Source organism: Mercurialis annua, linkage group LG5 (assembly GCF_937616625.2).
Source record: "Mercurialis annua linkage group LG5, ddMerAnnu1.2, whole genome shotgun sequence".
Classification (NCBI taxonomy): domain Eukaryota; kingdom Viridiplantae; phylum Streptophyta; class Magnoliopsida; order Malpighiales; family Euphorbiaceae; genus Mercurialis; species Mercurialis annua.
Window position 1 is genome coordinate 52154269 of NC_065574.1, and position 25721 is coordinate 52179989.

Genomic DNA, 25721 nt, shown 5'->3' on the forward strand with positions numbered 1-25721 from the left:
AAGCCTAGAACCTCTAGAAATTTTTCGCAAATATTATTAAAAGATCGCACCTCGCGTACGATCCGTTTTCAGAAAATACCGTTAAAACTTTTCTCTTTTAACAAAACACATTTCTGAAAACACACATATAGGCGAAATCTGATTTTCAGAAGTACTGGTTGGATAACCTCGTTATCTCAACCCTCGCTTCCTTCTGAAAACCTGGCGTGGTGATTACTGGAAACCAGGGACTTATCTTTCGCTTGCCTTAACACATAGGCATCCCTGTTCCAGACCACACGCCACCGTCAATATGTTTAATAAAATAAAGCGGACACCTCTGCGTCTCGCAACGGTGGTATTAAACATATTAAAATACACAGCGGACCGGTTACACATATCCGGCGAACATAAAACATACTGTTTTTGACCCTCACAAAAACACACGAGGCCGACTCGGTAACTAGACACGATATGCCACTAAGCAGCCACCCAATAGGTACACACATGCACTAGATCCTATCAGAGTATCTAAACAAAGGACTAGTGGCACGGCTGCTGGCACATCACACTTATACTATTGCAGCATACTAAGAGTACAAAATCCTATGTACATTACCAAAGAAGAGCTTTCCTGAAGAAGGGATGTGGAAGCTCGACTGACCTCAAATCTCGTTTCCTGAAAAATGGGATAACAACAACGGGGTCAGAAATATAAATATTTCTGAGTGAGTAAACAATTTACAGATAAATACCAAAATCGCATTATATATATAAAACAGTTATATATAAAATATGACCAATTACGTCGATCCATATGAAACCCTAGTTCACAAATGTCCTAACAGACACACTCATCTTATGAGCTTATGGACAACAGAATAAAGACCGTGAACTGAATCACTGCCGTCCAATTCTGTATCTCTGGTACCTGGACCGTAATCAGAAACTGCCTTCGCGGTTTATTCCGCGACCGTAACTGTATTACTGCCGTCTCAGGGTTTACCCGTGAAGTCAGGGCATCTACTTTCCCAATGACTTACACGACATGCATACCTCTATACCTCGACAGAAGTACATCTAAAAATCGGTGTTGGTGATCACGCAACCCTATTGATGCCCAATAGGTAGCTCGTTCCAATGGACCTCTCTTGGCTAGTTTATACTACTGCGATTTATGGATTTAAAATAATTGAATACTGATATTCAAAAGTAAACAAGTAAACTCACAGTACTGCTAAGTTGCTACTTAGCACCGTCGTATGTGTGACAGACTCCCCTGAGTCCTGGTCTGACTGCTGGACAGCTAGTCGGATCAAACATACAAAACACACAATACAAACATCAATACTTATTTCTGGTATAAACAACTAGGTCCTGAAACCTAGGCCCAGACAAATCACACAAACATATAACATATAACACTTATGGTCTTTTAATTTTTAAAATCATATAAATCGTTTTCACCTCGATAAAACGTTTAGACTTCGCTCTAGAAGTCCTTTTAGGTATAGTTATACCTAATTAAAATCATTTAATAGTATAGATTTGATTGCCAAAACAATTCATAGTCGTATACTAATTATTTAGCAACATCGTTTGCTAAATCTTTTAAACTGGTTAAACGTCGACTTTAACTCTTTTAAAGTCCTTTTTAAACGTTTAACTTTACTTTTAAAATCTCATTTTAAAAGTCTTTGACTTAGGTTTAAAAATATTTATTTAAAATATTTTAGTTTCGGTCAGACAACACATCGAGTTACTAGGCGAAAACATTTCAGAATCGCCCCTCGAAAGTCCGCCGAAAAAGTCCGGAAAAGTCCCTACGCACACGTCCCGCTAAGTCACTGTGCGTCCGCAAGTGACTGGCTGTGCGTTCGCACAGCCACTGCTGTGCGGGCGCACAGCCACTGCTGTGCGTTCGCACAGCCTCTGCTGTGCGGGCGCACAGCAGGCCAGCCCCGGGGAAATCGATCCCCGGGCCATTCCGACGTGCTTTTAACCTCGTTTTCCGCTCCTAACACGTATACAAAATCCAATCTATCCAAATTCACATTCGAAACGTAAAAATAATAGGTATACGTTCGATTCGATACGGTAACCGTTTATAAACGTATATATATTCGATATATATCAAAATATATTAAAATAAACGTTTAATACGGAATTAATACCTCGATTACTCGAGTAATCGTCGAAGAAATGGAGTTAGAATCGAGAAACGGACGAAACGGATCGAAGCCCTAATGTTTGCCGTCGCCACTGGAGCTAAGCAGCTCAATATCATTTGCTTAAATGAAGCAAATGAATTCGTGGGTTATAATCTGAACCCAAATCACATATATATAATAATGGTTAAAGTGCGTTTCAGTACTAGCTCAATCATGCACTTTAAACCAACTTCTAAACTAGTCGTCCGTAGCCCAAACGGAAACGACTTTCAAATTTCGTAAAAATTTACCCAAAAATCCTATAAAATATAAAAAGAATAAAAATATAATTTTTTTATTCTTATCCGACTTATATTTTATTCTAAATAAATCTCGGAAGATTTATTAGGTCCAAATCAGTCCCACTTGACTAAAATTAATACGTCCAAATTTCATGAAACTTTGACGATAGCTTCGTCAAATTATTTCGCGAATAATGACACCAAAATTATTCGCTCGGGACATATAAATTATTTTATTTTAATTTAGACTAACGAATAATACTTAATTAGTTAATAATTGAAAACTAATTGAAGTAAAAGTTTAGGGATTAAAGGAAGCATTTCTCCTTACTTTCCCCTCACTCATAACCGCCTCACCTTCTTCTTATCATCTTTTTTTTTCTTTTCTTTAATATATATATAAAATATATTTATATATATCTTAATTTATATTCGTTAATTACACGTCAAAACTTCCGAATTTCGACATTTTAATTTCGGGGTTTTATCCGAAATATTAAACTCTACAATTAGAGTGGTATATTGATATATTAATTATCAATATATTTTTATCTTACGACTCCAGTCGTATCTTCTATTCTATTAATCCCGTTCATATCCCTTTATTAAAATTTAAATCCTCGATTTAAATTTTAAATTTCTATTATTACGATATACTTTTAGGGATACTTATAAATGAAATTTACGATTAAATTTAATTTACGTATTCCCGGCTAATAAAATTTTTACACGTGGTTTATAAAATACGGGATATTACATTCTCTCCCCCTTATATAAATTCGTCCTCGAATTTACATACATTTTCTTCTTTTACTTATACAACCCAAGAATACTCTTTCTATTTCATGTTCTATGCTTCACAGCATAAACATTGCATGTGAAACAACTGCTGTCTTATGTGTCATAACTGCTGTCATTTATGGCACAATTGCACATCATAAAAATTACTGCCGTCTATGGCATAGTTGCACAGCTGTGCATTATTGTCAACTTACTACCTTTCGTCTATCAACGTGTCTATCTCTACTTTACTTGTCCTTATGGACCGTATACTTTATCTACTAGTATACGAATAGTGGGTATCTAAACCTTGCAGTTCTTCTCTAACTGCTGCTCATATCTCCCAATCGCTTTACATCTCATCTCACTGTACTTTCACTTATAGGTTCCTAACCTATAACCTTGACTTCTGTTATCAGAAATCTAGGTATCCATTAACCTCGAGTTATTCCCTTATGTTTCCTCTTTTCGAGCCTACTTTGGCTATCATGATCGTTTATTCTGAAGCGTCCGTTTACCAAATAAATTTAATATTCCTATAGTCGGCAATATGTTCTACAACTTCCGTTTAGACTTCGAGTTAAGATTCTTTCTCGAAGGTATCGGAAATTGACCTCAAAGTTGGCTCTTTGAGCTAATTTTAAATGACTGCGAAACTGCCGTCATGGCTGTTATTGAAGCCAATGAACCAAGCATTTAAATCAGTCTTTTTCCAAATATTATTGCATATACATATAATTTGACATTTAATCTACAACTTTCGTGAAGATTTAATATATCGATTGATTTAAGTAAAAAACAATCAACATATTATCAAAAACATGTCAACAGGTCATCAATACAGCAATTTAACACTAACTTTACTTTTCTTTTAATGATTGAAAAATCAACATGTTATCAACAGTATATCAACAACATGTTAACATAAAATTGAAAATCAAAAAAAATAAAAATACTTATCAACATAATGTCAACAATTAATCAACAACGAATCAACAATTAATGCTAATTTAGTCAAGATTTTTGTAAAATGAGAATATTGATTGATTTAAGTCAAAAACAATCAACATATTATTAAAAACATATCAATAGTTCATTAATACATCAATTTAAGACTAACTTTATTTTTCTTTCAATGATTGAAAAATCAACATGTTATCAACAGTATATCAACAACATGTCAACACAAAATTGAAAATCAAAAAAAGTTGAAATACATATCAACATAATGTCAACAATAAATCAACAACGAATCAACATAAGGAATAAAATAAAACATAATTTTTTGAAAAATAGTGACAATATATAAAATATCAACAAGAAATCAACAACATGTCAACATGATAATGCTAACATATCCTTATCTAATATCATTTAAATTTTGTTTTTTTAGTTTATTTCACGCACAAAATTATCTAATTTGCTAATGTTTTTTTTAGAATAAATTTTTTCAATGTTAGAATTGAGGAAATACCAATTGATTATCAACACAAAATCAACATAAAATCAACAACACTGTAATATTATAATATTTCAGCAATCAACCATCATCAATAAATCGAACTGCAGAATAAAAAAACACAGAAATACAACCAAACACAAAAAATGCAGAAATAACAAAAATTTATTCCATATAACCATAAATTTATATTACATAACATGAAATTAGCATTATATTCTTAAAATATAATCTCTATACATGTTTAATGGTGAAATAACAGTAAAAAATTATAGATCTGAAAATAAAAAAGAAGAAGAAGAAGAACAATGAATAAATTATAGATCTGAAATCAAATAGATGACGACGATGAGCAGAGGAGATGATGGCGTTAACAAAGATGACAACGGAGGCGATGATGAGAACGATGACGGAGGAGCGGAGGAACAGAGGACGGCTCAGCAGAAGACGGCGAACGGTAAAAAAGAGAGGAAGATGAACTGAGAGGAAGAGAGAATTGAATAATGAGGAGAGAGAAAATAAATGAAATTATGATTTGTATGCTGTTAGGGTTTAATATATAGAGTCCGTATAAAAGTAATAAAATAGGCCGCACATGATAGTTTAGAAAAGGCAAATTTGGACCCGTATAAAAGATAAGAAATTGGCAAAGTAGGTTGTTTGTGTAAAAAGCCCTATTTTTAATTATTTAGACAAAATTACCACAACTAAAATGTATTATATTCATAATATATAAAATTATTTTTAAACACTCGAATCATTTATAAATTATATAAAACTATTATATATATATATATTAGAGTAGTTATAATTTAATATTTTTTTAAATAAATGATATATTTATAAAAAAAATATCTAAATAATTTAAACTAATTTTATTTATAAAATTATTATTTTTATTAAATATAATATAATACAATTTATTTATAATTTAAAAAATAAAAATAAAAATTATATTTTTTAATTTTATTTTACATATAAACTGCGATAATTAATCAATTTTTTTTCAAAGATGTGTATTATCAGTTAAACTACAGTTAATAACTACCAGTTTTAAAAAAAAACTGAATCAATAGCTAATATGAATACTTTTTTATTGGAGTATATAAAATCTTTTCAAATTGGAAATAAAAATGAGAAAACAAATAATTCTTGTTGAAACTTGTGTAGCTATCTTGGATCTTGCTAAACTCTGCTTTTGAATATTCAATAACAGACAGAATTGTTATGAACTCAACAAAATTCCCACCTTTTTATGAGTGTTTCATCATGGTTGCCCTAAATCCCATCTTTCAAATCTATACGACAAATTTCTTCTCGAGAAAAAGACTCAAATTTTCTACAATTTTCATTTTCAAAGATGTATCAAAAACAAAATTAAAAATATTAAAAAATTTAAAAAGACAAAAATGAAAAAAATATCCCTAAAAATATATCAAGAAAAACAAATAAAAATTACAAAATTTATTAATAAAAATATTTAAATAAATACTCCCTCCGTCCCAATAGAGTTGTCCACTTTGAGAAATTTTTTTGTCCCAAAATACTTGTCCACTTTCAAAAAGTAACTAACTTTTACACTTAATTTTTCTATATTACCCCTATTTAAAATCCACTAATGAGTAAATTGAAAGTAAATTGCAAGTGAGTCCTATATTAAATAGGGGTATGACAAGAAAAGTAAGTAAAAATTCACAAAACCCACAAACAATAATTGCTTTTCTTAAACTGTGTGATAAAGGCAAAGTGGACAACTCTATTGGGGCGGAGGGAGTAATTATTAATGTATATGTAAAAAGTGGAGGCGGTAGTGATTTTCCGGCAATAAAAATTAAAACCACCTCCTCCGAGTAATAAAAAAAATATTTTTCATAAGTTTTCCAATTTAGCATCAATTATTCCCTATGCTTTTTCTCCCCTTTTATTTTCTATGAATTGCTTTTTCCCCCTTAAATCAATCTCTTTCGTAACAAATTGAAACTCAAAAGAACTTAATTTCTATCATCTTGATCAATGCAAAGAGTTTAGTTGAATGAAAAGTTTAATTAATTGGTAATGAAGTTATATGCAGAAAAAGGTGACATTAATTTTGCATTAACAAAAAAAAGGTGATCATATTGCATAGTGTAGGAATTCAATTATTGGAAGAGACATGTGGAAAAAGATAGAGTTCAAGTTTGGTGACTCATTATTTTGATGACATTTCAATATTCCGCTAACAAAAAAATAAAGAATAAAAAAATGATTCTTGACAAAATTAAATTTATAGACCGGATGCTGGAAAGTGATAATATTTGAGTGATTTTGACTCTATGCTAAATCCCAACATCAACTCACTAAACAAATTATTCCAATCCCATTAACAAATAATTTCATCTCTATCTTAAATTTAATAAAAAGAAGAATTTATCTCTATCTGATGTGGTTCATGAACCATTTATAGAAAAACGAAAATGATTTGGTGAAGATGCTGATTATAACATCTAATGAACTTTATAGAACCTTGTAAATTAATAAAATAACACTTTGGTTTACTTTCTTGACTTGATTAATATAAAATATTAAATCAATTGAAATCCAAATAGGCTTATAATAAGTATTACCGGTGATAGGCTTATAATAAGTATTACCGGTGATCAAATATTTGACGCCGGTGACAAATTTGAACTCAAAATTCATCTGAATTTTTGACAAATCACAAGGATAAAATAAAATATTATTACAACTCTTTTTTTTTAACCTGGCGCTAATGTATTATGTGATAAATGACTGAAGCACATGAGCTCCGAGTAACCTAGCAACTGAACAGAAACAGAGGTCAGATATAATGTTGATGAGTTTCACAGGCTGCTTGCTCTGACGCTCAAATCAGTTTAGTGAGTTTTGACCTTTCAATTTTGTCGATTTTGACCAAAAACTGATTATTTGGTTTCACAAAAGTTTTGACCTTTCAATTTTGTCGATTTTGGCCAAAAATGGATTATTTGGTTTCACAAAAGTCATGACCTTTCAATATATATTCATGCCACGTAGGCGCCACATAAGCAAATTGAAATCAAATTGAGAGTTGGCCATAATTGAAACCAAATACTCCCTCCGTTCTTTTTTAGTTGTCCATTTAGCCAAATGAATTTGTCTACATTTAGTTGTCCATTTAGAATTTTAAGATAACATTAGCTATTATCTTCCAAATTTAACCTTCCCTAATAAATGACTCTATAACTCAATTTACAAAGCATTTATTATATAATAGGGTTATATTAGTATTTACTCCTATTATTTAAGATAAAAATCCCACTATCTTATTATGTGCAATTTTGGCTAAATGGACAACTAAAAAAGAACGGAGGGAGTAATATGTTTTTGGCCAAAATCGAAAAAATTGAAAGGTCAGGACTTTTGTGAAACTTTTATAAAAGGTTTGGCTTTTTTACGACATTTGGCCTAATATAAAGGTAAAGGTCTACCATTTTGGTGAGTGGTGAATAATCTTTGATTCAGTTTAAAAAGTTGTGTTTCATTGGAGCTGTCATAAAACGTCTTTTCAACAACTTTTCATATTTCTTTGGCTGTTTGAAGATGGATAAATCGTTGTATTAACAACGGACTAATAGAGTCAATAAGCCTACTCTTAACACGGTTGTTGTCTATAAGCCAAGTTTTCAATTGCTTGTCATTTGTAGATGATTTCAGTATTGTTCTTATAAGAAATTCAAATTTGTTTTGTCCTCCAATACGCATCTCCATAAGCTAAGACCATAATGGCTAATTCATATCATTTAGGATGATTTTAGAAATTTAGTTTTCCACGTTTAAGTATAATGCTATGATACCATGTAGAAAAGAGAATAGAGAATAAATTTCTAGTATATTCTATTCAAACAATTACAATACATATAAGTACTAGTTGCGATTCAACAAAATCCTACTTTATGGCCTAAATATAAGCTAATTAGTCTATAATAGGAAAATAAATAATTACATATTATTTTCCAAATATGTCAAGGATACCTGAATATATATTTTTTTCTAATAAAACTCTTATCAATACTAGGGGTGTAAACGAGCCGAGCTGAGATTTGGAGTGTTCATGTTTGACTCGTTTAGCGAAAAAGGTGTTCATGTTCGGTTCATGTTCCGTCGAGTTTTGAACAAAGTGTCCATGTTCGGTTTGTTTGATTTAATAGTGTTCATGTTCAGTTCGTGTTCAGCTCGTTTAGCCGCTAAACGAACCAACTCACGAACGAACTCACGAATAAGCTCGCGAACGAGTTCAATAAGTCTTAAACAAGTAGTTCACGAACAAGCTCGCGAACAAGCTCGATAAGTACTAAACGAGCTCATTTGTGAGCTCGTTTGCGAGACTGTTTGTTTAGCGGCTAAACAAACGAACATGAGCTCAGCTTGAGTAATCGTTAAACGAATAAACACGATTACAACCTGAAAAAATTATAAAAAACAATATCTAAAAATGATTTCTCCAAACATATACTAAAATATATCAAAACTACGTAGTTTTGTTTACTCTATATAATTTTAGGATTATTTAGGATAATTATATAAAGTAATTTAAATATGAGTTAGTTCGCGGACACCTAATCGAGTATCTAAATGAGCTTATTCGCGAACTATATACAAGCTTGTTCACGAACTCTTATTCGAGCTCGTTCACAAACTACTAATCGAGCTGTTCGTGAACGTAAACGAGCCGAACACCACTAAGTTCATTTTCAGCTTATTTATATTAACGAACATGAAATCAAGTTCGAGCTCGGTTCGTTTAGAATACGAACGAACACGAACCGAACTCTTATATAGCCGAACACCAAGCTACTCACGAATAGCTCGGTTCGTTTACAGCCCTAGTCAACACCAAGTTATCAATCCAAATGATCAATCCAGGTGATAACTTGCCAAGTTATCAAACTGCGTGAAAAGTATGTTAGTTGGATGCGCTGATATACTCATATTTTCAGTGTGTTAGTCAGACTAACTGAGCTAGATAGTTAAGAAAAAGTAGTTATTTTTTAGCTTTTTATATAAATATTGAGGTAGAACTCAATTGTCATTAATAAAAAAATTTAATTTTTTCTCTTTGATTAAATTAAATTCTCTCTAGTTCCTATTACGACTCGAATAAAAATTAATTTGAATATAAAAATTTTAAAAATGTCATTTTATAACTGAAACACATCTATAATACCTCATTACCCTGTATCAATAATTTCATTGAAAACGCAACAAAATTTGACAAAATCACATGGGCGTGATGCAGAAATGTGCATGAAATGGCCCTTCTTTTAAGTCATTGTTTAGGTAATGCACTTACCCTATATTTTTGTGGTCATTCACGCAACAAAACTCATCTATTACACACCAACTCTACGCAATATAGTCAAAAAAAGTAACTTGCTTATTAAGCTAATCAAATTAAAACACAGTAATTAATTAGCCGAGTAATAATCAAATTAAAGACGCTTATGATCATCTTCGTCATGCATGGCCCGCCAATCTCGAACGTGTCAGCATTTGGTTACGTGGGTCCTATAATTTGGTGAAATCGAAGTTGATTGCAAAAGTAAATTGGAGTACTATTTTCTGACAAAGTTTTTTGATGTATCTGAATCTGACCGACACCAAATCAGAAAGATGGCATTTTTCTACTTCTCATCCTCTTTTGTTTCACTTCTACTTCAGGATTCATGGGTCCTCCATTCTTACTTGCTTCAACGACTCAAATGCTCCATTTTGGACACGTGTCACAAACCCATTACTCGTAAATTTTTATCTATTAAATTTAATATGAATTAATTCGGCAAAAAATACAAAAAAACCATCAATTTTTTTCAAAAGTACTCGGTCAGTTATTTTTTTTAGATACAATTAAACCCTCATGCTTTTAGAATTGGACAATTAGATCCTTGTTATTTTAAAATCGAACAAATAAATCCTTTTAATTTATTTTTAGACATTTACTCTCTCATTTTTCGCTAAATATTTTAAACACTAAAATTATTTTTAAACCTTCTTTTATATATGATTATGAGAAATATGTCAGCTATTATCGAGTGTTTCTAATAGTATTGGACGGAAGAGATTATTTGTTCTATTTAAAAATATAAAGGGCTTACTTGTACCTAAAAAAATAAAAAAAACTGATATGTATTTTTATAAAATCTATGAGATTCGTTTTTACTTTTTACCAATTAATTACAAACTTTCTATGTTTACCATTATAAAATTTTATCTACCATTTTTTTATCATTATAATATGTAAATAATTTAATATAGATTTAACTCTTTTATTTTTATGCTCAACCCTAATAATTGTTCTTTACATGATTATGACTCATGAGTCAATTTCCATTTCTATATTTTGTATTAATTTTGGCTTCCACTGGTTGGTTTTGCCAACGGTACTGTCCCCATCTGGTGACCTTTTATCCAATGGAAGCATCTACTACTTTTTTAAGTAAATCAAAACGTAATAGAAACACCAACTATGATTTAATAATGCCACAAATATTATCTTCTAATACAAATTAAAAGATGAATTTTTATATAAAACTCTAGAAAAAAAACTGATTAATCAAGCTATTGACACATACAAATTAATTCATTCTTCAATTTTTTTAATCTTTATTATAAAAGTACATTTCATGTAAAGCCAATGCAAAGGACACCACTAACTAATTAATGGTGGTCCTAATTGAAGGTTACGATATTAATGAAAATGGCTGTGGCATTTTTGGTGAATGCCGGTGGCCTTGGTCGGTCGTTTGTGCCTACCCTAGAAGAATCCAATATGAAACATATTTACATAATTGAATTTTTGCACCTTCTTTTTTTATTACTGGTTTTGTTTTATGAATTGTGGCATTAGCATACATTTAATTTTCATATACATATACCCGGAAATTGGAATCGAAAAAATTGATCAAGTTTGAATTTTCATAACATGTGACGTTATTAAATATATTTTTTTGTGTAGATTAATCACATAACTTAGTTCCATGATTATCGATACCCAAAATTAAGAATCAAAAGAAACTGATCAGTTTTAAATTTTTAGAACAAACATTTGACTTTACTAAATTTCATTTTTTCTTGCAGTGTGATCACGTAACTTCCTCCATAATGATCAGATTACATAACTGAAAGAAATAAAATAGACTGTAGAGGAACAAAGTTAGAGACAAGAAATGGAAAAATAAAATAAAAGACAGAGTAATTTATATATATGTTAATAGAACATAAAATCAGATTATGAACATCTACATGAAAATGAAGATTGTTATTTGGATCAAGAACAATAATAAAAGGACTGTAACTTTGGATTAATTATTTAACAATTAGGAGATAAAGCAAGAAAAAGTACTAAAATATTTCTAGACACAAAAAATAAATCTCCTTTTTTAAACCTTTAGAATCTTGATTTATGCACTTTCTCAAAGTCCAATTATTAGCAAAATTCCTAACAAACCACATCCAATCAAATTAGACACCCCAGTTGATCTGCCAGCACCACCGAAATCACTATCAATAGGATACAAATTACCTGGTGGACCAGTTATGTAAATAAAAGATGCCGGTGGTGGTGGAGGGCAGTAACTTGACGGTGGTTTCTTTGGAGATGGCGGTGGAAGCACTGGTGGTGGCAAGGCAGGTGGAGGAGGACACGGTGACGGCGGTGGTGGCGGTGGAGGTGATGGATCACAAGGAGCACACTTCACATCAGTTGGTGTAGAAGGCAGTGTAGTATCATCAAGTTTTCTTGATTCCAAGCCAAGAATTGGTGTAGCAGCAAAAGAAATTATCATCAAAATAACAAGAAATATTTTTGGTAGCACCATAAAGTCTAAAGAATTGGACTTTAATAACATTTTGAAATATAAACTATAGTTTGGGTTAAGAAATTTAACTTGAGGATGAGATTTAATATATTGATGAACAAGTTTGGTGATTTGACTATATGGGTATTAGGGTATATGATTGTAAGTGAAGGGTAGTGATGATGAATGATTTTTATTTTTTTTGGTATGTGATTAAATTGGGTGCATGTAATTAAGCTTTGATGGGTTTAAATGAATTTTAGGGTATGGTTTTATTTCTTTTGTGGGAATGGAAAGTTGTAGTATTAGACTTGTTTATGTGGCATCTTTTTCTTGGTATGCTATGCTAGGGTGTTATACCTTAAAGAGTACCATTGCATGTGGACAGTCCAAATTTGGGTCCCACCATTTTATTTAAGTTTAGCATTTAATTCAAAAACTCCTCAATTAGATTTCGGCATATGAATTTGCATATTTAATGGGTAATTAGTCATTGTTTAAAGGTATGTCTAAGTCTAACGTTTGGCTCAGAATCATTTATATCTTTATAATTTGGAATTGTGTGTATATAAAAATTTTGTGGATAGAAACTAAAAAATAAATAATAGTTCTATTGAAGTCGTTCTGATAATTAAATAACACATAATAACAAAAATTTCTATTGAATTTTTTATTCTTAATTATTATGAATTTTTGAAACTAACTTATTATTTCTAATGATTTTAAATAAATTTATTTAGGTCACTAATATTTTTTGAAAAAATCATATATATTCCTAATTGTGTTATGTAAGAGGAATGAGACTATTTAAAAACGTTAGAAACATATATACATATTCTTAAACTATAAAAACATAGATAATCCTGAACCAAACGTATTAAGCGCACATATAACTCTTATCTCTTGTTTAAAATATAAATATAAATTGAAAAAATATACAAACTTTTGTGTATCATTGTGAAGTTTAGTGCTAAAGGACTAATAAAGCCATAGAAAAAAAAGGCTTATACACATCATTCCTCGCAATTCAGCATTGATACCAAATTTTGGAAGCAATGTATTGTTTCATAATATAGGAAATAAATAGCGTATGAGGCAGATTGTTTTAGCAGTTTCCACCTACCAGTCGGACAAAGTTGTGTGTGTGTGAGAATCAAATACCAAGAATCAATAAAGCAATTTCTTTGAGTATTATAAGCAACTTTATACAGCTTATGAAATGTTGGAATTTAATGCTTTTCACAATTTAAAACTTATACATAAATCTAATCAAAGGCAAAATCAAAAAAATTATTCGTGTAAGACGAAATTTTATTTGTGGTTCCAAATGACCTATTGTTTGTTTTTCTTTTCATTTTTTAGACAGCAATATAGAGATTAATAATAATAAAATCTAAAATGAAAATGAAAATGAATCTAGTAGCTTAGAAGATGAAGTGATTATGAAGGTATTGTTTGCTTTAAAAATGGACTGAAATAACAACCAAATGTGTTAATGGGCTCGTTTCCTTTTTGCTTATAGAAGCATCTTTTAAGTCAGCATCAGTGGGATGATAAATTCAGACGTCAATCTAACTGCTACAAAGTTATCCACTCTCCTCAGCATTTCAAGTTCACATGAAAGATAAATGATGGAATGTAACATTTTGAAAAAATCAAGAAAATAATTTAAAAAAATGTTTAAATAGTTTTTTAGTCCGAAACAGAAAACATTTTTCTTTTTGGTAAATATTCTAAATTTACCTATTAATTTCAAACATTTTACGAAATAATGAAGTAAATATTGCATGTATTTTATTATTTGATTTTTTTTAAAATGAGTTAATTCATGTTAAATGAACTCACCAGAAGGAGTAAGAATTTTTCAACCCTCTCTCTATAATTTCCTTGCTCACCCTTTCCTTTAGAAAACTCTTTATGGAGAAAGTGATTTTCCAATCTTAGTCGGAAATCACCTCCTCTTCGTCCATAAATAATATATAATCTATCGTTTAATCTTTTTTTTAATAAAATCTCTTCGATATGAAGTTTATCTATCTGTTATGAATTTTCTCTTTTCTTGAAAAGTTTTTTTTTATAATTGTATGTTTATTTTATAGTTGGTTTTCTTAGATTGATCAAGAATCTCTAATTGTTCCGATTTTAGAGTTAATTTTTTGTAGATCTGAGATTTGTCGATCTAACTTTTAAGAATCTAATTGCCAAAGATGATCGCAAATATCAAACTTCAAAGGATCAAGCGGGTCGTGTGTATGACCGGTCTATTGGAAAAAGGGACAAATCCAAGTATCCGCTTCAATGGAACTCTTGTTTCTCGTTCGGTCCAAATATGCGAAATTTATACCATCTTTTTTTGTTTGTTAGTATTTGTTGATTAAAAATTGAAAGATCATATATTACCTTTATCATATCTTTTTTTTTGTGATTTAATCTTTATCAAAGGATTTTATCTTTAAAAGAAAAAAAGATGACCCCACAGGCGACTAAATCTTCAACAGATTTAATGATTATGCTGAGCTGAGCTTTCGAGAACCTTCGAATGGTTTTACTTGTTTATGGATTTGGATATTTGTCTGATCCCTCTAGACCCGTTTACCTAGGGCCAGTTTGGGCAGCAATTTTTAGGGAAATTGCAGAAAATACGCTGTTGTTCAAAATATTTGCAAAAATACTCCGTTTTTTGAAAAATTATTTATTTACCTTTTTTTTTCAAAAATTTACTTTTTTACTCCGGTTTTTTTTACTCTGAAACAATTTGTAAAAATACTCCGTTTTTTAAAACTGTTTTAAACTGTATTTGAAACATTTTTATAAAACAGTTTCAAATTGTGTTTTTTGAAACTGTATTTAAAACCGTTTAAAACTCTATTTTTATGAAACCGTTATAAACCGTTTGAAACTCTATTAGAAATTGTATTTGAAACCGTTTGAAACTGCGGAGTAAAAAAATAAATATTTTTTTAGGTACGCTTATAAACTTTCAGTTTTTGAGGTAAATTTACAAATATTTTAGTTTTTTAAGTATTCTCCTAAACTTTCCAAATTTTTATCCTAAAGCTAAGCCCCATCCCTTAGCCCGAAAAATTTGCTATTTTATGATGAGCTCGAACTTTTATTTTTTAGAATTCTTCAAATAGGCTCGGAAAATCTCAATCCGAACCCGTAAAAATAGAGTTTTGGGACCGGACTTGGATAGCAAAAAATAAAAAGAGAAAATAACAAAAATATTTAAAAAGAGAAAGAAAATAACAAAAATGTTACGTTTGCTGAAAAATTACATGAGCACCTAAAAAAACTAAAAGTTTACATTAAATACCTTCCCAATGAGGATGCAACACATGGCACACTCAAAACAAATAAAAAAAAGTCAAAACGCGTCAGAATTGGTCAAAAACGCGTCAGAAACGCGTCTGACATGAGTATGACACGCGCGTCAGTCACGCGTCAGTTTGTCAAAATTATTCACATGTATCATTTATGTATCCGCGATGTATCGGCAATGTATCAGAAACATATTTAATTATCATTTTCTCTTTTTTCTAAAACAAATATATATGTATATACACACAAACACACATACTATTTATATTTATTATTTATGTGCCTATAAGGGTATGTGTAGCATATTTTAAATTAAAAGAAACATGTATCACATACTTTAAAAATACATAAATTATGTTATAAAAGAGTATCCATTAAAAATGTTCTTCCTATTACATGTTTGATGCCCGCCTTGTTCTTTGTTAATTATATATATATATATATATACATATATATACACACACACACACACTCATATAATTTTTTTGTATTAATGTGTCTTTAATGTGTATGCATAACATATTTTAAATTTAAGTTACATCTATCATATACTTTAATTGAAATTCACGCATCAATAACATTTTAATTTGTTACTCGATATAAACATCTTTATAATTTAGGTTTTTTTTGTTGCATTTTTTAACTCAATTGCCTAACACTTAAGTGTATTTTGTATGCATTATTTTTTTAACTCAGTTGCCAAGAAAAAAGTGATGCTAAAAAGTTCTAACTACCGTGCGTTAGTCACGCGTCATTTTGTCAAACTATTCAAACATGTATCATTTATATATCGGTTATGTATTAGATACGTATCAAGGATATGTCTGATTTTTTTTCATATTTCTAACACAAGAATAAATAAATAAATAAATATATTATTAGTATATATTATTTATGTGTCTCTGAAGTGTATGTATTATATATTTTAAATTAAAAGATATATGTATTACGTGTTTTAATTAAAATTCAAGCATTAAATAATATCAATAATATTTTGATATGTTACTATTCACTATAAATTGATGCATAAAAATAATAAGTTATAATTTTTTCAACTCAACTTTTATCAATATAAACGTCTTTATATACATGTGATATATAAAAAAAAGAACTAGTAACGATATTTATCCCCTTCACCAAATTTGTCGCCATTGATAAAAATACTATATATATATATATATATATATATATATATATATATATATGTGTGTGTCTCAAAACTATATTATTAATGTATCTCAAAAACTATTCAAACAGACACAATTTACTTCACGACTCTTTTCATTTTCCAGCTCTAATAATCTGATAAGTTGACATGTATGTATAACATGTATTGAAATAAAAAGTATGTCACATGCTTTGTAAATTGTATAAATTATATATCAATGATACGTATTAAGGATCTATTTATCATGTTTTAAATGTATATGAAAGATGTATCTAAAAATACATCTAAAAAACATATATATTTATATAATATATATTTAGATATTCTTTGAACTGTTTTTGATATGTATTGATGGTGTATTCGAGATGTATCAAAAATGTATAGGAGATGTACTGAAAATGTATCCCGAAGGTATTGAGGTACCACCATTGACGAGAAGACGCATATTAAGGATATATTTATCATGTATAAATTGTATATTAAAAATTTATCTAATAAATACATTTAAGAAACATATCAAACACGTTTGATGAATTAATATATATTTAAAAGTAAATATATTTAAACTGTTTCTGACATGTATCTAATATATATAACATATCTATCTGATATGTATCAAAGATGTATATCGAAAACAGTCACATACTACTAATGAAACTTATTGAAAAAATATATTTCAGATACATCTATACAACACAAATGATACATAATCTTAGAATTATTTACAATAAAAGTATAAAAAACGATATATTCACATCTTAAATATATAAATAATACATCTCAAACACATCTAAAAAATATCTCAGATACATTCTAAAAATGGTACATTAAACTTCTTATAACTAAAACACTTATCTACTACAAAGAAAATGAATAAACATAGAAAAAAAATACACAAATAGTAACATACAAATATATATCACCTAATATAGACATGATACATCTTTTAAATACTATTAAAATATGATATATTCTCGATACATAAATAATATGTATTATATACAATTCTAATAATCAAAATTGAGATTCGTTACAAATTAACAGATTACACATAGAACATACTATAATCTATAGTAAATAATCTTTACATCAGATTACACATAGAACATACTATAATCTATAGTACAAATTAACAGTTTGATTTAAAAAAGAAAGAAAAGTAAACTTTTGATCCAGCCATTGGTACATTAATCCACCACTCTTACTAACTTGTTCCATGTTCAATTGGTAAGTACAATAATATTTTGTTTAATTTTTAAAACTCTAATTCCATGACTTGGATTGATCGAAAACTAAGAACATGAATAAAATTAAGTAAGAACCTTAGATCAAAAGCGATATAATAATTCATAAAAAAGATGAAAATCATTGCTTAAATACAATGAAACAAACAAAAATATCCTGAAGAGACAAATTTAATTATTGCTATCCAATAATTCCAATATTACAAGTTAAAAGTAAAACCAAGTTTAATATGACAATAAATAAATGGTACATATTTAATACAAAACACATACATAAAATACGTATTATTTATATATCTTAAATTATGAGTTCATACATATCTATTAAAATAAAATAAAAAAATTCCATATTTTAATTTCACTTTAAGCAAAAGAAAACTAAATACTAAAAATATTACGAAGTCTTGTCATCATCTTAGGAATCAGTATGGTTGTTTGGTTGCTCCATTATCACCATCTCCTCATAAAAAATTGCAAAATCATGTCCATTGAATTCTTAAAATACCTCACTGTAATCAAAACCAGAGCCGCGCCCATCAGATGAAGAATCGCTTGGCTCATCTTCTATCAATGGAAGATCGAGTATAGGAATCGAGGAGGCGCGTGAGAAAGGAAACGTACCGAAAATCTCACATTAGTTTGCAACTCTTCTTCGATTTTCATCAAAATGAAAGAAAAAAAACGGAGATTGAAAGAGGAAGATTAGAATTTGATTTAAGGAGTGAGGAATCAAAAAAATGAAATAAATAAATAAATGGAGAATCAAGAAGAATCAAAATAAGTTGTTACTGCAACATGAAAAGGATAATCATGGCCTTTAAAGAAAGAAATAAAAAAAATAGAAAGAGTAAAAAGAAAGAAGAAAAGCAACATGTGTTGATCTATGAAAATAAAAATTAAATCTAAATGACACGTGTAAAGTATGGATGATTCAAGTAAGTATGTAAAATAGTCCCGCTAATAGCTATCTAATTTAAACAAAAAGTTAGCACATGTGAAAGAATTTTAGAGGCCTAGCAATTTTGTAATAACAGCCCGTGTTTAGCCCATTTATGTAATTTTCTCAAATAAAAACCAGACCAGGCTCTCATTGGACTTGAAATTTAAGTAGGCTCAGCCCAAGCCCGGCTCAGCCTGGTGGCCATTAAAGCTCTCCTCAGGGGTAGAATTACTATAATGCGAACACAAGTTTTTGTCAACAATCGGAAATCTCATGAAGAGAAACTGCCAAATTAGCATTTGTCATCCCAAAAGGTAACCGTTATGGCTTCTTTAGCGTCGTGCCAGAGGACGTCACGGGCTTCATTATCGTTGGGGTTTCCTTGCCTTGCATGAGCTGCTGAGCATAGGACCTTGATTTTTTTTCTTGCCCTGGCCAGCTCATGCTTCATAAAAAATATTCGAGGCCACTGGCCCATTTTCTTGAAGCATCTTGTATCTTCTTCCCACTAAAATTTTACCAAAATCATCATAAACACATGCAACTGAAGTCATGCTTAATTCCTCCAAAAAAAAAGTGTCATGCTTAAGCATTTCATCAGGAAACTTCCTACACATTAATTTGTCATCATCATCTATCTAAAAACATATGTACAATGACTCAGATCACAAGTCACAACACATCATAAGTCACAACTCATGTCCGTCAACAAGATTGAAAAGACAAACATTTTTTTATTTTGTTTACATGTCTTGCAATCTTGACAATCAAAAGGCCTTCAGAACGAGCAAAATTGCAATTTTCAGTTACAAAAACTGCTTGTAGTTCCGTATATGCCCCAGCTTGGTATGCCAAAATGTGAACCTCTGTCATTCATCGTTGCGTTGGAATCATACCGCGCCCTTTTCGAGCTGTCATGGCCGGAAAATTCGGTGTATGAAAACGAAGATTCGAATCCTTGTACCATATCCATTAACATTGTTTGCAACTCCTCCATGCTGTAATTCTTATTCTGCAGTAATTAGCAAAGGTGCATGGTTAGAAATAGCACAAATTGAACAAAATTCAGCTAAGTTATGTTGTTTAACAAGGCTTATAAACTAATTGAAAGTATTAAATGAAATTTAACAGCTGAATGATTTCTTATTTATTATGCATTCCTTATATGTATGTGGTAACTATTTCTAAATTATTACTAAATAATTAAAATATTTATCTTTTATTAAATAAAGCCTCTAAATCAAACTTTGCCCCCGGAAAATAAGATTGGCCATGCTTGGTTGTATAAAGCAGATAGTCCTTAGTATCATCTAGCTAGATATTTTAAAATATTTTAAAACATCTTATGAAATTGCACAACTCATAGTATTCAGGGCACTGAGGGTCCACCACATGAAGTGGAAAATCACCCATTTGACACATGCTGCCATTTAAACCATACAACATTTATAAATATCTAATTCCAAGCCCTATCCAAATGTTACTTTAGCTTAGTGTTTATTTCATCTCACACCTTTTAAACTCACATTTTCAAATTTATGTGCAAATATAACATAAAACAGAGCTTCTATACTTTGTCTATATATTCAAAAATTTCATTGAAAGAACTAATTAAAGATCCTCAGAACTTAAATTGTAGATTTATATGAAAGAACATCATTATAACCGAATATTAAGCATAAAACATTTGGCAAATCCCATAATGTCACTTGAAATGCAACTTAATTCTTAATACAATAATGATCACTTACTTTTCTCTTCTCCTGTGCCATTAGAGATACCATTTCTTGAGCAAAATCAGAGAATCCCTGAAACGAACAACACCATATTAATAAGCCGTAAAAAACAGAGACTTCAAAAGAAATCACCATAATTTTTTTGAACTGCAGATAATATTACTAAGGGCAAAACAATCTCTTACATCTTCTTCTTCTTCATTATCTTGAGGATCATACATGCCAATATCATATAAGGCCCTCTTTTTATGGTCAGATAACACTGTCATAAACAGAACAACCACGACGAATAAGAATTAGTACATCCAATTTCACTGTCAAGAAACCTAAAATCAACACTGACATTATGAAATTTTACCTGAATACGCCTCTTGAATTTGCTGGAACTTACGTTTAGCTTCAGCTAACAAAGAAGGCGTCCTCGCCCATTTATCAGGATGCCATTGCTGCACCATACAAATTCACAACTCAGTAAAACAAATTACAAGAACAAAGAACCAAAAACCAAATCAAGAAACACTTCAAAAAACTCACCATAGCAAGTCTATGATAAGCACGTTTAATCTCTTCAATGGAAGAGTCCGAACTCACACCAAGAACACTATAATAAGATGAACATGAACCGGTCGAAACCCCACTATCCTCCATCTCCACCGTATGGCAAAACTCACGTTTATATACTTACAAGAAACGTTGAAAAACAAAGTCTTACGTTGAAAAACAAAGTCTTACGTTAGAAAGACAGGAAGAACATGCAAGACAAGGAAATGATAGACATTGTTGAAAGGAGTTGAAGTTGTTTTTATAGAGTGGAGAAATATGTAAGGAGAGGTTTAAGAAGACGATGTGTCGTGTGTGTTTTATGATCCAGAAACTTCCCGAACTGTTGTTTCTGGAAGAGGAAAGCTAGATATTTTGATGGGTTTGAATGTGGGGGACCCTCAATGTTGATGGATCTGTTCTTTTGGTTTTCAGATTGCGGCACGTGGCTTTCAAGGTTCCAAATTGCTAATCAAAAGGTAGATATTTGTTGGATACCATCAAATCCATTTAATTTGCCGGATAAATTCAAGGAGTCTACGTCATTTCTTATAAAAATAATTTAGTTTAATTTATATATTTTACTATATATATAAATTTAATTTAATTTATATTATTTATTTTTATTAAAAAAATATACATCGTTAAACTTAACCCTCACATTAAAGTAAATTTCTGAAAATCTCATTTTTTCCTAGTACTTAATATTAAATTTATAATACGCTTACAATTTGCAGCAAATTGTTATGTGTCATACAATTCTTGGCACGTGATGGATTTTATGTCTCAAACCTCTCCAAAACAGTCTTGGATCTCATGTTATGGAACTCTCCAGAACAATCTAGAAACTTTATATTATAGAATTCTCTGAAAAATTCTAGAATTTTTAGAACATTTTACAATCATCTAAAATACTCTAGACTTTTCCTGAACATTTTAAAAATTTCTTCACGAGACTATTCCGAAATTATCTAAAATCTTCTAAATTAATCCGAAATACTCTAGAACTCTTTGGAAGGTACTCTCTCCATCTCACTCTAATTGACAAAATATGAGATTTTTGATGTCCCATTCTAATTGACAAAACTAACTTAACTACAATTGTATCATTTAATTTTCCATCTTTACCCTCATTTAAATTAAACTTTTTATGGAAAATGGTGAATATTTAATGAGAATTTGAACAATATATATATAAATAGTATTAATTAGCTCCATTATCAATAGAAGGGTATAGAAATAACGATCTATGTCATTTATTAGTTTGTATAGGTTATTGTAATTTAGTTACTTTGTCAATTAGAGTGGGACGGAGGGAGTACTAGATATAGTAGCTTTTTACATTATATAAAATAATGTTGATAGTTCTAGACTGTAGAATAGAAATCATTGGATCAAATAGATCTTAACCATTCATTGAGGAGATGGAAACTCTATAAATACGCAAACCCCCTCATTTGTAAACATATACGAATCATTATAAAGCTCTTTACTTACTATCAATACAAATTTGTATTAGTCAATCTCTTATTGTCCCTATTTGCTACTAAGTTACTTTCATACTAAAATTCAAGGCTTACTTAACATCTCCACAAGTAAGATCGCCTAGGTGCCGCACGGGTTAACGTGTGAAATTCCTAACTTCGTTATCCTAGGTACTCCTGTTTTGCAAACTATGAAAACATGGCAAGTGAGGAAACTATTAATGTTAGTGTGGATGTGCAACAAGAGCAAACTAATGGGCAATCTGACGTTCGTGGACAACCTACTCAACGTACCAACACCAAACGTAGCAAATCTAAGGTTCAAACGGGTGATGCAATCAGGTTGACCCTTGAGCCTATAATTGTTATGTTGGAGAAACATGTTGAGGATGTTCAACATGTTGTTGGCAATATCTCGGATGACCTTGAAAACTTGATCGAAGAGAATGCATAAATTACTATAACTGCAAAATCCATGATGAATGAACTTGGTAAGACCCTAAAGGGTGAAATACAATCTTTTGCAAGAGAACTCACAAATATTCGGGGATTTGTTGAGGGACAGCTCTGCGTAGGGGTGAGCATTAAACGGTCAAAACAGAATAACCGAACCGAACCGAACCGAATTAATCAAACCGAAATATAATTTGAAAATATGGTTCGGTTACGGTCCGAATTTTTAAAATTTTGACTATTCGGTTCGGTTTACGGTTTTTACAAAAAAATAACCGTACTAACCGAACCGACCGTATGTAAAAATTACGTTGTTTTAAACTTTCATATACTCACATTTATATATTAAACTTGTTTAATTTTATAGTTTTATAATAAAAAACGATAAATATAGATTTAATTTAAAGAACATGTACTCTCTAGGTTAAATTTTTCCATTTTTTTTATTTATTTTTTAAAAAACTGTTTTTTTTCTTTCTAAAAACCATACAAAAAATATTACGGTTTTCGACCGAACCGAACAGAACCGAACCGTAATATTTCGGTTTGGTTAATACGGTTTTGATATAATTTGGTTAATACGGTTCGGTGACCGAAATTTTTAAAAAACCAAACGGTTTTGAATTTTTGGGCGGTTCGATGACCGAACCGACCGTTGCTCACCCCTAGCTCTGCGGACTAAGAATGGAGGTGGATTTTATGCAAGCATTTTATGCTGCATAATGCTGACAGTGAAGCAAGGAGAAAGTTGTGACGGTTAAGACAATCAGGTACTGTTTCTGATATATTAAAGAATTCACTACTCTCATGTTTGAAATCAAGGATTTGTTTGACAAGGACTCCCTCTTCTACTTCAAAGACGAGTTGAAAGATTAGGCAAGAGTTGAGCTAAACCAACGTGGTGTTCAGTCTCTCGATGATGCTATCGCTACGGCGAAATCTCTAATTGACTACTCTTCTCAATTCAAAAGCAAGCAGCCGAACTTGAATAAGAATGGGGGAGATAGAGATGGACAAAACAGGGATAAAACCCACAAGGATGACAATCATTCAAAAGCGAAAGATTGTGCTACATGGTGACAATTGAAATTTCCTACACTAATTTTCAAAATTGAAATTATAATAAATATATTTAAACGGTGGATTAAAATATCTCAAATTCATTTCAACTTAAGAGGTCATGTTCAAAATACGATTTATGCTAATTTACACCGTTTATTTAAAATGAATGGTGTACATTAAAAAAAAGTATAATTTTAATTAAATTGATATATATCATTTAATTTAGGCCAAATGTTGTAAAAAGGTCAAACCTTTCACAAAAGTTTCACAAAAGTCCTGACTTTCAATTTTGTCGATTTTGTCCAAAAGTGGATTATTTAGTTTCACAAAAGTCCTGACCTTTCAATATTTAGCATGCCACATAGGCGTCACATAGGAGCCACATAGGTAAATTGAAATCAATCTGAGAGTTGGCCACAATTGAAACCAAATATTTTATTTTTGGCCAAAATCGACAAAATTGAAAAGTCAGGACTTTTGTGAAACTTTTATGAAAGGTTTGATATTTTTAAGACGTTTGGCCTTTAATTTACAATAAACAGTATAAATTGTGAATATAATCTTTAAAGTTGAAATCAACTCGAGAGATCCTTAAACTTTATATGAAAAGGAAAGGATTAGGACAATAAGGACTGATGACTGATGACAGAGACGGAGGTAAGGTAGGGCCAGGCTGTGCCTGGGCCCTACCTCACATTAAAAGAAAAATATTTCATAGCCTAATAATCTAAATTTATGGGTTAATTACACTTTATCATTGTGCACAATAGTAAAAAGCAACATACCATTTAATACATTACTTGGATTTGATAGAAAAATCATTAGATTTTGTAGCAAAATATTATATAATAAAGTCTAATATGCAATTTAGATCAATATAAAAAAATATTAAAATTAGGAAGTGTATATCGAAGCCTAATTATCATATAAATTAACATAATTTTTTTTCATATTGCATAAGCCCTATTGGAATTAAACTCTCATTTTAATTTTTCAATGTATTTCTATTCAAAAACATACCTTTTTTTTTAATATTTTTCAAATATAGTAAATTTGATGCGTCTTTTTACTTTTTATTTCCATTAAGACAAATTCATTACATGTAAAATAAAATAAAATAAAAAGTCGAATTGATTTTTCATGATATTGTTTAGTTAATCAGAAAAAAACTTATTTATTTGATGTATTTTTTTGAGGTATGATATTTTATTTTTTAAAAAAGTTAAATTTGTGCCCCATCTCAATTTTGGGGCTGGCTTCGTCACTGACTG

General features: G+C 30.2%; 2 protein-coding genes across 2 annotated transcripts; both read right to left on the minus strand.

The window, feature by feature from the left end:
* Positions 1-11881: 11881 nt before the first annotated feature.
* Positions 11882-12839, minus strand: LOC126680211 (leucine-rich repeat extensin-like protein 6). The gene has a single exon (XM_050375270.2). It carries the CDS (start codon positions 12551-12553, stop codon positions 12119-12121), a length of 435 nt encoding a protein of 144 aa, XP_050231227.1. The 5' UTR covers positions 12554-12839; the 3' UTR covers positions 11882-12118.
* Positions 12840-19703: 6864 nt separating this feature from the next.
* Positions 19704-21829, minus strand: LOC126680338 (uncharacterized). The gene is made up of 5 exons (XM_050375460.2): positions 21446-21829; positions 21270-21357; positions 21097-21173; positions 20927-20983; positions 19704-20187 (listed from the first exon to the last, which is right to left on the minus strand). The coding sequence occupies exons 1-5, from the start codon at positions 21557-21559 to the stop codon at positions 19978-19980; spliced, it is 546 nt and encodes a 181-aa protein (XP_050231417.1). The 5' UTR covers positions 21560-21829; the 3' UTR covers positions 19704-19977.
* Between the last annotated feature and the right edge of the window lie 3892 nt (positions 21830-25721).